At 56.0% G+C, this 16,405-nt stretch overlaps 1 protein-coding gene and 1 pseudogene across 1 annotated transcript in view; both read left to right on the top strand.

Moving 5' to 3' along the window:
• The window catches only part of TOM1 (target of myb1 membrane trafficking protein), a 44,641-nt gene extending 35,921 nt beyond the window's left edge, over positions 1–8,720 (top strand). The window contains exons 11-16 of the mRNA XM_023509201.1: positions 1,612–1,691; positions 1,891–1,961; positions 3,816–3,989; positions 6,457–6,516; positions 7,700–7,742; positions 7,823–8,720. Of these exons, the coding sequence (XP_023364969.1) occupies positions 1,612–1,691; positions 1,891–1,961; positions 3,816–3,989; positions 6,457–6,516; positions 7,700–7,742; positions 7,823–7,977 (583 nt within the window). The 3' untranslated portion in view covers positions 7,978–8,720. The remainder of the gene's footprint in view (positions 1–1,611; positions 1,692–1,890; positions 1,962–3,815; positions 3,990–6,456; positions 6,517–7,699; positions 7,743–7,822) is intronic.
• On the top strand, positions 7,415–7,524 carry LOC111723070 (annotated as a pseudogene).
• Positions 8,721–16,405: the final 7,685 nt, after the last annotated feature.

Genomic DNA, 16,405 nt, shown 5'->3' with positions numbered 1-16,405 from the left:
CCCTGCACTGTACACCACATACCAAACCCTCCCAGGGTGGGGAAGCTTCCTGACAAATCCTCAGGGACTTTCAAATTCAGTCATTGCTGTTGTTCCATAGCCACCCTTATTTTCAAAAGAAGTCTCTGTTGCCCCACTCGGGTCTACCTACCATGCACCAGAGCTGGGGCTCTACCCTTCCCGCACATTGTGCATCTTCGGAGAGGCACTTTCAGCAGCACAAGTACTAGTGTCTCTGGACCTCCAGAGAGCCCAGGACACCCTCTCCATACCAACAAATCCAAGTCAGACCTGACAGGCTGCAGCCTGCTTGAGTCCCTGGGTAGCCCTGGGCTGAGAGCCATTCTTGCCCTACTCTGTGCAGAGTCTGCACTCCCGAACCCGGGTGTTGTGGGACCAGCAGCTTATGGATGCCCTGGAGTCAGGGACACTGCTGAGGCTGCTGAGCTAATGAGTCTTGTGAGACTTGGAGCCAGAAGGGTGGCCGTCTGTAGAGACCCCAGCGGGCAGCACTGCTGGCCACAGTGGAGAGCCCCTGGCACCTGGCCGGCTCACCAGCCTGGCTGAAGTTTGCTGTTGCACTGTTAACTCCTCTGGGGAGCCCACCCTGGAGAACACAGGAAATTACAGGGAGAGACTGTGTGCTGGGACCATCACTATGCAGTGCTAAGTGCTGTCCTGAGGGCTGTGGATACAGCCCTGATGAGGGGGCATGCAACTCTGCAGAGGGCATTCAGGGCTGGGTCAGGCAGCAGGTGGTCATGAAGGCTCGGTGCCTATAGCTCAGTGGCTAGGGCACCAACCACGTACAGCAGAGCTGGCAGGTTCGAACCCAGCCCTGGCCTGCCAAACAATGACAACTACAACCAAAAAATAGCCTGGTGTTGTGGCAGGCACCAGTAGTCCCAGCTACTTTGGAGGCTGAGGCAAGAGAATGGCTTAAACCCAAGAGTTTGAGGTTGCTGTAAGCTGTGACACCATGGGCACACTACCCAGGGCAACATAAGACTCTGTCTCAAAAAAAAAAAAAAAAAGCCATTTCATACACTGAGAACAGCATGTGCAAAGGCTCAGGTGGGGTGGGAGAGAGGTGCTCTGGGTCCTGCACAGGGCGCATTTAGGGAAGGGGAAGGGTGCTGAGACGAGGTGGGGCCTGCAGGCCATGCAGAGGCAAATGATCTGAGCATTAGCAGTAGAGGGCGCAGGAAGGGTTTTTTCTTACCAGATTTGCATCTTTGAAACCCCCTGGGTACAGCTGCAGGTCCTCCCAGGGCTTGGTTTCTACCTTAGCACAAAACAGCCAGTGGGGACAGGAATGTGCCTCAGGATCAAGTCCGTCTTCCCCTAGTTTTCCTGCGGGGCTGGCCCACTCAGCCTGTTTCTGGTGGATCTCCTGGCTCTGGGCACCTGCCTGGCCTTTGTGTCTGCCTGGTGTCCAACCCACCCTGCCCTGTGCCTGCCTGTTTCCCACTTTATGTCACCCTGCAGCCATTTCCAACTTGGCTTAACTTGGCTTACAGGGAAGCCAGCTCTTTATCAGACCGTTTCTGCTCCAGCATAGCTGCTGGCACTGTCAACAGTCTCTCTTACTGAACAGATTCGTCCATTGAGTGCCAAGGAGCAGCCAGGCCTCCCTGGACGTGCGGTACTCCTCTACATCCTCTTCTACACTGTGGTCCCGGGAATGTGCTGTGCGTCTTCCTCAGTGCCACTGTGCGTCTTCCTCAGTGCCACTGTGCACAGACAGATACCCGCTCTCCCAGAAGTACTTAAGACGGGCGCAGCCCCTGCCTACCAGCCTCCCCTGGACCACCTCAGGAGCATCCCTCCTCCCTTTTGGACTGAGCAGGGGGCAGAGGGCCTAGCCGTGGGTTGTGCGCACTTCCTCAGGGTGTCCTTGGCCCTCCATTGCTGTAGATGTGGCCCTCGAGGACATCCGAGCTTCGGCTTCAGAGCTGCATGTGAGGCCAGGAGAAAGGCAAAGTTAGCAAGGAGCAATTATGAAAGAGCGAAAGCATCAGTTTCTGCACATTCCTGGGCTGGGCGTGCCACCTTCTGCCTTTTCCACAGTGCACCTTGCACACCCTAGACAGAGACGGCATTGTGCTGCTGCACGCCCTGAATTAGCAGCCTTTTCTGGGGCAAGGCGCACAGCTACATCTTTGGTGTCACTTCCTCCTTGCCACCCTCATTGCCCAGATTAGCTAGGGATGCTAAGCTGCCCTCCAAAAGGAGTGAGCACCCTGGACCTCACCCCACCGGTTTACGGGTGGTGCCTGCACGGCCCTGTAGTGGTCCTCAGCTCCCTTGCCTTGTAACCCAGGAATGAACCGGCTAGCAGTCACACTCCTCCAGGGAACTCTGCCCCTGCGGGAAGGAGCCCATGACAGTGCTCTTCAAATGACTGCCTGGGAACCAGGTGTCTTTTTTTTTTTTTTTTGAGACAGAGTCTCTGTCACCATGTATTAAGTGCTGTGGCATCACAGCTCACAACAACCTCAAACTTTTGGGCTGAAGAGAGCCTCTTGCCTCAGCCTCTCAAGTAGCTGGGACTATAGGAACTTGCCATAACACACCATTAGTTTTCTATTTTTAGTAAAGATGGGGTCTTGCTCTTGTTGAGGCTGGTCTCAAACTCCTGAGCTTAGGCAGTCCACCCACCTCAGACTCCCAGAGTGCTAGGAACCAGGGGTCTTATTTAAGAGCCCCTTTCTAGCTCACGCCTGTAATCCTAACACTCTGGAAGGCTGAGGCAGGTGGATTTCCTGAGTTCACAGGTTCGAGACCAGCCTGAGCCAGAGCGAAACCCCTACCTCTAAAAACAGCCAGGTGTTGTGGCGGGTGCCTATAATCCCAGCTACTCAGGAGGCTGAGGCAAGAGAATCACTTGAGCCCAAGAGTCTGAGGTTGCTGTGAGCTATGATGCCACAGCACCTGCTGAGGGTGACAAAGTGAGTCTCTGACTTAAAAAAAAAAGAAAAAGCCCCTTTCTGTGCCATCCTCACTCCTAGGAAGGCAAATTGGCACCACAAGAGTTAAATGTGAATTCCTGAAGCCCAAAGTTAGGCCAACCCCAATTTCAGCAGAGTGTCGGTGTCCCCACCTGGAAGAGACCCTCTGTGGACGGCTTTCCCTTCATGACCAGAAGTCTGCAGCTCACTTCTTTGCCTCAAAGCCGGTCTGGCCTCTGCAGTTCAGAGCGAAAATAGGTGGGCTCTTTCCCAGCGTCAGGGCTGCGTCCCCAAGGCCTGCCCTGCAGCATCCAGGGGAGCCTCCCCAGCCTCCCTGTTAGCCTAGCTGCTCCTCCCACTCAGTCATTTCTCCTGCCCCTCAAACAGAGCACGCACATCCCTGCCCTTCCCCATCTGCCCAGCTCCTGCCTTCCCACCCTGCCTGCTAGCTGGCAGCTCCCAGGCCCAGGCCTAACCCAGTCATCTAAGCTGCTGAGACAGGGAACCAGTGTGGCGGTGGTCCCCACTGGAAGGCAGCACCTCCCACTTTGGGTGGAATGGAATCCCCTGTTCAAATGCAACCTTATACAGGACCACAGTCTATAAAATAAGGGAACAGGAACTGCTGGGGAAAGATCTATAGATAATCCTGCACCCACATGGGGTCATGACAGCCTCATCTTAGTCCCCTGAGTCTGACCAAATCTAGTCATAGCTGTGGATGCTGTCGGTATTGGTCTTTGGCCACTGACACCCTCCCTAAGTTCCCCAGCCTTTGCTGCTGCGTGTCAAGTAGGGCACTTGTCTAACTGATTCCCAGAGGCAGGAAATGAGACCTTTCCTCCCACCCCCAGGCAGCCCTAGGAGAGTAGGAGCGTCAGCCTGCTCCCCTCCTTGCATCAGCCAGCAGGCCCAGAAAGGCAGAGACAGCATCTGATCGCCTGGTGGCCTCTGTGTTTCAGGGTGAAATATGAAGCCCCCCAAGCAACAGACGGCCTTGCTGGAGCCCTGGACGCCCGGCAGCAGAGCACTGGTGCGGTAAGCAGAGGGACCCTGCTGTCACCCTGGGGCCCAGAAGGAGGATGATGGAATAAACACCCCACTGTGTGCCAGGCCCTGGCGTGGCATATCCCTGCCCCTTTTACTTGTTTGGCTCTTAGATTGGCTCTTTGTGGCTAATGTGGTTATCCCCCATTTACAGCTAAGGAAACTGTCAGAGAGGCAAAGACATTTATCCAACTCCACATGGCAGAGGTTCTGACCTGAGTCCCAGAAAGCTGGAATGCAGCAGGCCTGGATTCCTGTCCCAGCTCTGCCACTTACCACTGCATGTCCTCAGGCAGACTGTTAGCCTTCCTGGCTCTTTGTTTCACCTGCGCACTGGGGACCTGGCAGTACTTGAGTAGTTTATAATAGGAGGGGATGCGAGGGGGTGTATTTAGGCTTCTTGGCCCAGAGTTAGAGTCCAGTCGACAGCATACCTCCCTGCCTCCCCAGAGACCTTTTGTGTGCAGGAGCGTGGGCAGAGGAACGCAAGGACAGACCCTGAAACAGCAGAAAGGGGTCCTCAGACGTCTGTTCCGTTTAGTTTCTCACTATTATTGACAGCCACGTGCCTGGCACTGGCATGAGCATGCTTTGTGGGTGACCCCTGTGCCTTGACAAGAACTCCACACACAGTTCTGTCTGTACACGTGTATCCAGATGCCTTTCAGGCAGTGTGAGAATTTCTGCTTCTACCCTGAGCAGAGCAGCTGTCTCCCATGGGAGATGGAAACAACAGGACTGGGAGTCGGGAGGAATGGGGGCAGCACCTCGGGGGCTTCCCAGGCCACACCCCCAGTGTGCACACCTGCACAGGTGCGTGCACACTCACACGGGGGCTCCTGACCCAGAAGGACAGTCTCTGCTGGAAGGAACTATGGGTGCCAGTGACCCTGGCCCTGCCATGCCACCCCCATCAGTGTGACTCTCTCTCACCCAGATGGGAGGTGGCAGCAAGAAGAGCCTCAGTGACTGGATGGTGAGACAAGGCATGGTAAGCAGGGGCCAGGCCTGGCCACCTGGAGGGCACATGCCGAAGCACAGCACAGGGCGTAGTGGTGCTGCCTGAGGGAGCAGGACCTGGCCAAAGACCCAGCGGAGATAGGAGGGGCTTCAAGGGCCTGTTCTCAAGCTGGCCAGGCCTGTGCAGCTTCCTCAGCCCCTCTGCCCAGTTTCTGTTCTTGTCTTAGACAAGGCCAAAGAGGCTGCTGAGAGGTGCCTAGGGCAGAGTGGGCTGGGAGAGTGAGTGGTGTGGGCAGCCAGAGCACTTGCTACAGCTGCTTCCGGGAAAGGGGTGCCGCCGTCCTCCTGGGCTTTGCTGTTGCCCAGTAGGGTTCTCAGCTGCTGGTGACAAAATCTGGAGACTGAACTATCTCAGCTGGAGAGACTCTCACTCTCCTCCTCTTTCCCAAAGCAGCTACACAGTGACTAGGAGACAGCACCACCATGAGTGGAAACTGGCATTCCCTGAGCGGCTGCTCTGGGCCGGAACTGTGTCAAGCTCTTGGTCTCTGTTTCTCCATTTCCTCCTGACAAGAGTCTGGACATGGTCACTGTTGTCGTCCTCACTGTAAGGACGAGGGAAGTGAAGGGCACAGAAATGGAGTGGTCTGCCCAGAGTCACACTGTTAGGGGCTAGCCAGATTCCAGTCCTGGCTCCAAATTCTATCCCTGTAACTCCCACCTGGAGTCTCCCAGTGCAGAACTTGGCTAGAGAAGGAAGCCCCAAGCCCTGCCCCTGTGTGGAAACCTTTGGTGGCACAGCCTGTGTCTCTGTGGCCCAAAGTGAAATGTCCCCATCTGAAGCACTGTCCCTCTGAGTCCACCAGACTGGCCTTGTCTGGTTGACTCAGTACCTCCCTGTTCCTAGGCCCTTCTACAGCACCTTTTGTCATGAACTCTGAGTCTGTGGAGGTAGAGGGGACAGAACCTGGTGGCTTCTGGCCCACTAAGTGTGCACTGCACCCAACCTTCATGGCTGGAACAGACGTTTAGGGTCTCTCCCTGGGCTCTGCATATTCTCTTGTCAGGCGCTTCTGTGGGATGGTCCCTGCCCTGCCCTAGCACAGCAGCCCCTCCTTAAGCAAGAGCCTTCCCTGAACCACTGGTGTGTCAGGACAGGGGTCCTGTCTCTCCTTGTGAGCTCCCAGTCACTGCCAGCCCTGCTCCAGCTGAAAGGAGCAATGTCCCCATCCCCTGCTTAGTCCCCCTGGCTCTCGACTGCCTCACCCACAGACCGGCACAGAGGGCAGACTTACAGGTCCAGGCAGCTGGACAGGAGCCATGTTGGAGGGGGGAATACTAGGGTCTCTACCCCAGCAGGGGACAGGGCAGGTCTAAGTGAGGAGGAGGAGGCTCAAGGCAGGAGTGGGTGACCGCCCAAGGCCACTCAGCTGGGGGAGCCTTCACTTATCACCAGGGCACTGCCCCTCCCTGCCTCACCCTCTGCACTTCCTTCCAGATCCCCGTCTCCCAGGCCTGTCTCATGGAGGACATTGAGCAGTGGCTGTCCACTGACGTGGTACGTTGGGGCCCACTCAGCCAGGAAGCAAAGGCTCAGGCTTACCCCTCGCTTACCTAGCAGGGGGCCTGTTTTTCTTCACAGGAGGCCTGTGAAGAAATGAATGGCCACAGGGTCAGGGTAGAGTAGTCCAGTGCACTGATGGGGGTAGGGTGAACCACTGGTGAGGAGGGATGAGCATAAAGTCCACCGGCCTACCACCTCCTAGGCACGTCCCCCTGGCCCACTCCCCAGAGGATGGCCTGGGCACAGCACCCTTCAGCTTCTTCCTGGAGCCTGCCCCCAGTGCACGGTCCCAGCAGATGTCAGCCCCCTGTGGGGACAGCAAGACAGGCTAGAGAGGCTAACAGAGGAAGTGTGGCAGCACTGAGCTCTGTACCTGCAGTAGCTCAGCGTTCCTACAGCCACTCACAGAGGGAAACCCCGCAGCACCCGTCTTACAGACTAGACTGGTACTCGGTCTTACCAGACTTGGTAAGGAAGAAGCAGTGGGTGCCAGGAAACGGGTACCCCAGAGAGGGAGGGGGCAGTGGTCTCCCCAGGATCCACAACTCACTCTGGGCACCAAGGACCACACCAGAGCCTGGGCCCCTCCAGGGTCAGGTCCGGGGGCAAGGACTGCAGCCTTTCTGTCTGGTGGCAAAACCTTTGCCCCTTTTCTACGTCCCCTCCTTTAGCATAAATGGCCATCAGTCTCTGAGTATCTTCCTCTCCGGCATGGGGGCAAGAACGCCCACCCCCTCCAGACCCTGGAACGAAAGGCATTGGTGTTTGTTGGGACCCACTGGGCACCACACCCTGTGCTTGGCATTCTGTGTGTTGTCCTGTTTTAGCTTCCGGGGAACCCTCCCAAGTTAACTTCAACTTCCCCATTGTATGGAAGAAAAATCCAAGGCAGATCCTTTTGTAGCTCATAAGCGTGTTGGTTGGGTTTTCACGTGCATGCGTGAGATGCGCCTCCCACAAATCCTGTTATGACGTTGACGTGGGCACATTACCCATCTGACATGGGAAGAAAAAAGAAAAGGCCAAGGCATGGGGAAGTCAGGTGACACCCAAGGCCCTGGGGCTCAGGCACGGCAGGTCCTGGGAGCTGCCACCCCCACCGCACCTGCTGGCTGGCCAGTGGCCTTGCTCCTGGGAGCTCAGCTAACTTTTGCCTCCTCTGCTTCTGCTTTCTTAGGGGGCTGGCACAGAAGAGTCTAAGGGCGTCACCAGTGAAGGTAGTAGTCCCCAGTCCCTACGTGCACCCCCTTTTCTGGGCTCTGGCCTCAGAGCTCAAATGCACCCTCTCTCCTTCCTCTAGAATTTGACAAGTTTCTGGAAGAACGGGCCAAAGCTGCTGATCGGCTGCCCAATCTCTCCAGCCCCTCAGCTGAAGGACCCCTGGCCCCACCTCCTGGCTCTGCCCCTCGGAAGAAAACCCAGGAAAAAGATGATGACATGCTGTTTGCCTTATGAGTGCAGGGTCTGACACCCTGCAGGCCAGGTCCCTGCTGCTCCCATACCCCTGGGCTGGGGCTCTCTCCCTCCTTTGGTGTTAAGGCTGGGGCTCTCTCCCTCCTTTGGTGTTAAGGCTGCTTTGGGGGTGGCTTGTTACCCCCTCTTCTCCCTCCTCGAGGATGGAGCTGACCAGCTGCAGCTGGGCTATGCCCGGGGCAGGGTGGGAGGCAGCAGGATGGATTGGAAGACAGGCCCATGCCACAGCAGGATCCTGACCACTCCTGCCTCCTTCCCACCAGAGCCGACCACTACAACTTTGTTGAGAAGTGGGAAGCCCCAGAACAGATGGGCTAGCTGCTTGGTTGACCCAGTGTGACTCTTTGCCCTGGGTGGTGTCTGTCCTGGACTTATCCCAGAGGAGCCCCTTCAGAGGCCTCACTGCCAGTCAAGGCCTGGCTGGAGGCCGGCCACAGTAGAAGTTATGCAGTTCCCTGCCCTGCCTCAGGGCACCTGATGGCTTCAGCTAGCCATAGAGGGCAGGGTGGACACCCTGTGCATGGCTGCCCACTGTCCAGGTACAAGCTGCCACAGGCTGCAGGGCGAAGCTCCAGGCACACCTGGGCCCCTCCTTCTGCTGCCTGGTCTGCATCCTGCCTCTGCTACTGCTGGCAGGGCTCCTCTGGCACTGGGCCCGCTGGTGGCTGGTCCTCTTGTATGGGGAGAGGTGCGTTTTATATCCCCAATAAAGGTAGAAAACCACTCTTCTGGCTGCGATGTCCAGTCTCCTGGTGGGAAGTGACTTCTTGGCTTCACAGAGCAGGGACTACTTGGGGCTGAGCTGTGGGCTCCCCAAGAGGTGGTTTCTGCAGATGGTGCAGACCCTCCCACCTCACACTGCTGTCCCTTCAGGCCACCTCCTGCCCTGCACAACATTACACTAATCACGAGGGAGCTCACGTGGACAGTGTTGTTGCATCAGTGAACAAGCCACAGGAAGTTGCTAGTCACCCCTCTGAGGCCCAAGCACTGCACAAGGCTCCTTGCTGGCTCATGGGCTCGGCACACCAACCCAGAAGCAAATTTACTGTCCTCACTTATAAACATGGAGACTGTGACTCTGTGGGTTGCATGAGCCGCCCGGCTCAGGAAGAGGAACAGATGCCGTTCGTTGTCTGTCATGTGCTGGGCGCTTCCTCATGGCACATTGTTCCCGTTTTTCAGATGACCACACAGAAGCACGGTTTGGATGACTTGGCATACAGCTAAAGATGCTGGGTCACAGGTCAGGTATAAGGGATCAGTTCTTACCTCCCTGCATGGCAGCTTGAGAGCCCAGGTCTTGGGGTACCACCTTTTCAGGTCTAGAATCTCCACACCAGGCCCCTGAAGAGTCATGAGCATGTTGGAGCCTCCTGCCTTTGGTGGCAGAAGGCAGGGCCCCAGGGTAGGACTGGGACGAATGGGTCCCAGAGGGCCTGGGCTCATGGGACAGGGGCCTGAGTCTGTGTGAGCAGACACCAGCTCCCATGGCCAGCAAACAGGCAGCACCTGCCAGCTCCAGGTGGGTTCCAGGTAAGGAAGGTAGCTTGTGGGCAGACATAGGGGACCTTAAGCAGGAGGAGGGAGGCACTACTGCCCCTCAGGAGGGTTTGTGGTCCAGCTCTCCCACCCCTGTTCAGGGTGGCTGTGAGTCCTGCTGTGTGCTGAACCCAACCTAGCCCTCTCCACACCCCAGCACAACCCTGAAAGGTTGATGGCTTGTTGGCCTCTGTTCACAAGTGGGGGAAACAGGCTTGGGGAAGCAGGGGCCTACCCAGTTATACACTAAGCAGCAGAGGGGTGGGATAGCCCAGTCCCCTGTTCACTGCTGCCCCTCCTGCCTGCCCAGCCCCCATTCCTCTCCCTGCCTCCCTCAACCCCCTCCATTTAACTGCAAACCCCTTAGGGAAATTGTGATTTTACAAGGATCAAAGGTGAGGCTACCTCTCCTCTATGTCAGCTGGGAAGCCCAAGGAACTTTTCATCCTGGCTTCAGGAACTCAGCACCCAGCTAAGGGCTAAAACCGCCAAATTGTTCACTCCTGGGGACGTACTGTCAAGAGCCAACTGCATGCCAGGGATGGATGGCCCCACGTGCTGGTGATACAGAAGTGAACGTGGCTGTGCTGGCCCTGTGGGGTCACATGTGAGGCAAGAGGACAGTACAGACAAACACAGTGATGGTTTTCCTGGTTTGCAACCAATGGAAGGATAACTGGATGCAGACAGTTTAGAGATGGGAGGTCAGTGAGGACACACCCGGCCTCAGAGCCCTGGATGCCAGACAGAAAGGGGCTCTGTGGAGGTCTCTAGGCATCCACTGGCCAGCATGGCATCTGGCTCCTAAAGGGCCCTCCTCCAGAGAGGAGGCTGCTGGGCCTGGGGCAGGGGGTGCTGGCAGGAAGCCATTAATGCAGCTGGGCTGGGTTTCCTGGCAGCAGGCGCTGAGTCTGAGGCTGCGGGGCCAGATCATTTTACAGGGGCAGGAAGTCACGGCCCCAGGAAAATAAGGAGCAGCTGCCTGTGGGAACCTTGGGCAGCAATGGAGCCTCCACCTGGCGCTACAGGGCAGGATAAAGGAGGCACCAGTGGCTGCTTGGAAGAGGGCACCGGGCCAGGGCCATGGCAGGAAGGGTAGAGTGGAGCTAGGGCCAGTGTGAAGGGGTTGGGAGGTGCCTGGGAGACAGCCTCTTGGCAGAGCCTCCACCGCCTGCACTCCCTCCTGGAATCCATAAACCACCAGAATCCCACCCTGGGCCCAAACACTGACCCCTGGACCTCCTGGCAGCCTTCAACTCTCAGACTCAGCAACAACCTCTGGAATTGCAATATAGCAGCTAATCCTGGCAATGTGGTACATGCCTGTAGTCCCAGCACTTGGGAAGCCTCAGCAGCTGAGGAGGTTGAGGCTGCAGTGAGCCATCATCATTCCACTGCACACCAGCCTGTGCGACACAGCCAGACCCTGTTTCTAAAAGCAAATACAGGCTCAGCGCCTGTGGCTCAAGTGGCTAAGGTGCCAGCCACATACACCTAAACTGGCAGGTTCGAATCCAGCCCAGGCCTGCCAAAAAACAACAATGACAGCTGCAACCAAAAAATAGCCTGTAGTCCCAGCTACTTGGGAGGCTGAAGCAGGAGACTCACCTGAGCCCAGGAGTTGGAGGTTGCTGTGAGCTATGATGCTACGGCACTCTACCCAGGGGGACAGCTTGAGGCTCTGTCTCAAATAAATAAATAAATAAGAGCAAATACATTAATTTAATAAAAAGCATTAAGTCCCAGTGCAGCCACCTCTGAGCTGTGTGGTTTAGGCAAATTACTTAAATTCTCTGTGCCTCACTTATAAATGGGCCAACAGTCACTCCCTCAGGGTTGATGTGAGGGTTAACTGAGCTGACAAGGGGTACAGCACCTGCCACACAGGAAGTGCTCCACACACATCTCTGTTGTCAGGAATGGTAGAAACACCAGTCCAGAGCACTGCCCCTCAGACTCCTGGGTCATTTTGGGACCCCAGCTCAGCCTCTGGGATTGCCTTCCCTGCTCCCAGGACAACCTCTGCCCCTTCTCCCCAGCTGGTGGAGAACCAAAGGACAATGTTTGTCTTCCTGGTGTGAGCTGCTGCCCTGAAGGGGGCCCACAGCTACCTTGATCACAGCAAGGGGGACAAGGCAGGGTCCACCCGTGGTCCTGGATGGGGCTCTGCTGATTCAGTGGGCACTTCAGGGGAAGCTTCTGGAGGCCTGTCCCAATCCAACTCCTAGACAGTTCAGGGTCAATGCCTCAGAGTGACCACAAGATGGCAGCAGCACTGCATGTGTAGGGTGCAGGGTGGGGCCCACAGCCACCACTGCCAAACCAGCCCTCGCTGCCCTGAGGCCAGCTACAGGGGTAGCAAAGAGCCTGGGGGCAACAGTCTGAGGTTGTAGCTTCACGGCCAGCTCTGTTGTGTGACGGTACAAGGAAGTTCAACTCCAGAGCTTGAGATCTTCTGATAGCTCCTGACTCACAGGTTGTGGGGAGGATCCAGTGAGACAAGTTTTGGGTGGGCAGGAACCAGCCCTGTCACCTCTGTGTAGAGTCCTCTGTGTGCTGTCATCAGCTCCTCCAGGCAGACATGTACTGAGCTCTGTGTGTATTGCTGGGTCTGTGTATGTAGAAAATCACACCAGGGACTCCAACACCACAGATCCCTTCTTTCCCCTCTTCCACAACCACCACCCCGTCCTGCAGCAGTGAGAAGCCTGCTTCCCATTGTCCCTCACTTACTTATTTGGTCAATCCCTGGCAGTAACAAATCTCCATGGCCACCACTGCCCCACCTGCCAGCCCTGGGAGGAGCCCTCCTACCCAGCCCTCCTAGCCCAGCACCTGACTTGGCTATCATCCCCCCACCATCACAACCCAGACCCCCACCTTGCGTGGCCCACCTCATGGCTTTGAGACAGGAAAACAAGAAGAGAAAGAGGAGGTTTAATATTAAGCAGATGGAGTAAGCCTCTCTGAAACCACCCACATGTTCATGCACTGCTGGTGTTTACACTCCAAACTACCCTGCCCAGCTCTCCATCAGAAAGCACCGCACAGTGCTCAGCCAGCTTAGCGTCTGCAGGTGCCCCCACCCGGGGCTTAGCAGAATTGACTCTCACAGTTCTGGAGGCTGAAAGACTAAGGCCAAGGCGTCAGCAGGGTTGGGTCCTTCTGAGGCCTCTCCTTGGCTGCAAGTGGTCCTTGTCTCCCTCTGTCCTCACGTGGTCCCCGTCTGTGTCTATTTAGATTTCCCCTTCCTAAGAGCACCAGGTACAGTGGATTAGGGCGCAGGCTCAGGACCTCACTTTACCTTAACCCTGTCTTTAAAGGCCTCATCTCCAAATACAATTAGAGGTTCTGTATGAATTTGGGGGGACACAGCCCAGCCCTCGGTTCTCTCAGGCCCTGATTCTCTCCCAGGCACACTGCTCCAAGGTTCCCACAGGCTCTGCAAGGGTGGCCATGGGTGACGCCCACCTTACTCCAGCCGCTGCCCCTGGTGGGGGTTTCAGATGGCTGCTAGATCCTTTTTTTTGAGACATTGGCTCACTTTGTTGCCCTTGGGGCTATTTTTTGGTTGTAGTTGTCATTGTTGTTTAGCAAGCAGGGGCCAGTCTCCAACCCATCCACCAGCCCTGGGGCATGTGGGCGGTGCCCTAACCATTGAGCTAGCCTAGATCCATTCTTAGGCCAGCTTGCCCTTAGGAGCCCAAAAAGGGCCAGCTGTGGGGGCGGGGTAGGGGGCCCCAGAGTAGAGGGAGAGGGGAATGGCAAGGGTGCTGGGAGCTGGCTGGGACCTGCCCCCCGCTAACGCTCCCTGCCACACCCCTTACATTTGCAAGCCGATTCGAGCAGCTGAGCTGCAGCTTTGACTTCTTTTTTGAAGACAGAGTCTCACTATGTTGCCCTCAGTACAGTGCTGTACCATCACAGCTCACAGCAACCTCAAACTCTTGGGCTTAAGCGAGTCTCTTGCCTCAGCCTCCCAAGTAGCTGGGACTACAGGTGCCCACCACAATGCCCAGGTATTTTGTTGTTGTTGTTGCAGTTATTTAGTTGGCCCTGGCTGGGTTCGAACCCACCAAACCTTCTGTGTATGTGGCTGGTGCCATAACCACTGGGCAATGGGCGCTGAGCCTGCAGCTTTGACTTCTACCCACCCTGGGACAAGACCAGTTGAGGGAGCAGCCTCGCTGGGCCCATCCTCGCCCTTGCCTCTGACTCAGGACTCCTCCAGCCTCTCCATGCTCCAGGCTAGCTGATGTGGACCCCAAATCCCTGGTGTGTCAGGCTGGCAGGACCTCAGACCTCCTAAGGCCAGTGTGTTACCTACGTACAGACATGGAAACAGGGGCCCAGAGAAAGGAGGGGCCTGCATCAGCTGCTACAGCACCGCCCACTGGAGCCTGGCCTGGAGAGGCACTTCCCCCACCCCTAGGAGCATATGGAGAGCAGAACAAGGTCCGAGAAGGGGCTCCTGGGGCTCCTGTGTCAGGCCAGGTGTTGTGGTGCCCTCAGAACTGCCTGGGAGTCAGCAGATCCATCTTCTGGCTTACACAGCCACCCACATACTATTTGATTTGGGGTAAGCCCTTTCTCTGGGCCTCAGTTTCCCCATTTGTTAACCTAGGGGGATGAATTAATAAGCATACGATCCCTTTCCACTCTGCTGTTCTATCAACCCCCCAGACTTCATGATCTTCCTTCCAAAAAAGAAGAAACATCTGAGTGGCACCTGCGGCTCAGAGGAGTAAGGCGCCAGCCCCATACGCCAGAGGTGGCGGGTTCAAACCCAGCCCCAGCCAAAAGCTGAAAAAAAAAAAAAAAGAAGAAACATGAGGAAAGAAACCCAAAAATCTATACACATGGGGAAGCAGAGTCTCTGAGCGCATCTCCCACTCCAAGGCCAGCAAGGGTGGAGAAAATGCCCCCGTAGGGACAGTGGGACAGGGGAGGCCGAGGCAGCAACTGCCTCACTGCCCTGCTGGGTGCTGCCCACAAGGGAGCTGGCAAGGGCGGGGGTGCCCCCAGAGGGAAGTGAAACCCAGGCTGGGACATCCCTGCACCTGCCCCAAGGCTGGTCCCCAGGAAAGGGGAAGCAGGGTGCACAAGGAGGAGGGCTGGAGTTGCCTGTGCCCCTGCAGGACCAGCCTCACTGCAGCCCTGGAAGCTCCAGATAGAAGGAAAAGGAATCTCCATTTTGAGGAGTAAAGTCAGAAAAGTCAACTGACTAAGGTCACACAGCTGGGAAGTGGAGTCAGAGTCCTCTTGCCCAAACCCACATAGCAAATTTATGGCCAAAGCGAGATTAGAATCCAGGTCGTCCACTGAAACTGACCAGCAGGAGAGGATGACGGGAAGGCAGCTGAGAAGTCTCCAAAAACGCCCACCCAGCACCCTGCTCACCGCTCCCCGCTCTGAGCCCCCACAGAGTGTTAAACCTGGGGGACCAGCTAGTCCCAGAGGTCCTGAACTTTCTCTCCCCAAGGACTTCCTTTATCACAGTATTCCTCAGGACCCTGGCTAGGAGAGTTTTTTGGCAATAAAATATTTTGCAATGCATTTGATGGTTCATATTTTTCCCTTTTGTGCATCAGCAGTCAGACTTTTTACACAGCAAGGTGATATCTCATTCCAGTTGTCCGAGCAGTGATACCCCAGAGAGCTACCTGCACAGCCTGGGGTTGTCCAGCCCTTCTGAGTCCCCAACTGTTCAGCTCAGAACCAGGACCCAAGAGGGCAGGAGCTGAAGATGGCCATGTTTGCTGCCTGCAGGGGCTAGGCCATGGCTCTTTTTTTTTTTTTTTTTTTTTTTTTGAGACAGAGCCTCAATCTATCCCCCTGGGTAGATTGCCGTGGCATAGCTCACAGCAATCTCCAACTCCTGGGTTCAAGCGAGTCTCCTGCCTCTGCCTCCCAAGTTGCGGGGACCACAGGCACCCGCCGCAATGCCTGGCTATTTTTTTTTTTTTCCAGTTGCAACCATCATTGTTGTTTGGCAGGCCTGGGCTGGATTTGAACCCGCCACCTTAGGTGTATGTAGCTGGCACCTTAGCCACTTGAGCCACAGGTGCCAAGCCTAGGCCATGGCTCTTGACAGCCTTGGCCTTCGCACTTATTGGGCACTGCCCTCTATAACCTCCCTGGCTTCTTCACTGGCCCCACGTGGACATGGCTTTGCTCTCCTGCAACTCAGGAGACAGAGGGAGGGAAGGGGAGCTCTGAGCAGCCACATTCCCACTCTCTGGGTTGTTCTTTAAAGCCCTGAAATGCTGAGTGAAGGTGGGAGGTGGGTGTTAAATGGGGTGTGAGCTTGAACTTTGAGACTGCACTTTTTCATGCTTGAGAGTGACCATAAAGTCAGCAAAACTGTCTGAGATGTCACAAAGGACATTGATGGGAGGTGGACAAAGTCAAAGGCAGTGATTAGAGAAAAGGAAACTATATTGTGTCCAGCTTTGTGACTTTGCATCTGCAAGCCTGGGAGGGAGCAAGGAAGAGACAGATCGCTCACCTGTGAGAGGGAGGGACTCACTGGGTGCCATCTGGAATAGGGAACAGACAGCACAGAGGGAAGGACAGAGGAAGGGAGGCAGGAGGGGGCAGAAGGAAATGAAGTGAATCACAGGTGGGCACCTGGCAGAGGGTCTGTGAGGACCCTAGATGGTCTACCAGAGGAGGGAGGGAAGGGGAAGGACCGACGCTGTGTCCGGTTGTTTTCTGGATGGCATCTGATGTCACTCCACTCTGTGACCCCAAGATCTTTACTAAATGCTCCACTAACAAGTATTTGTGCAGAGTAGGGTCCTGTGGAAATGGAGAAGGGGTGAGTTTCACATCTGAGTCAGCACAGCACATAGCAGAAATACTCAGG

This window comes from Otolemur garnettii, unplaced genomic scaffold (genome assembly GCF_000181295.1).
Source record: "Otolemur garnettii isolate 467f Iridium unplaced genomic scaffold, OtoGar3 scaffold00007, whole genome shotgun sequence".
Taxonomy (NCBI): Eukaryota; Metazoa; Chordata; class Mammalia; order Primates; family Galagidae; genus Otolemur; species Otolemur garnettii.
Note: the sequence above shows the minus strand (reverse complement) of the source record. Positions and strands in the feature narration are given on the sequence as shown.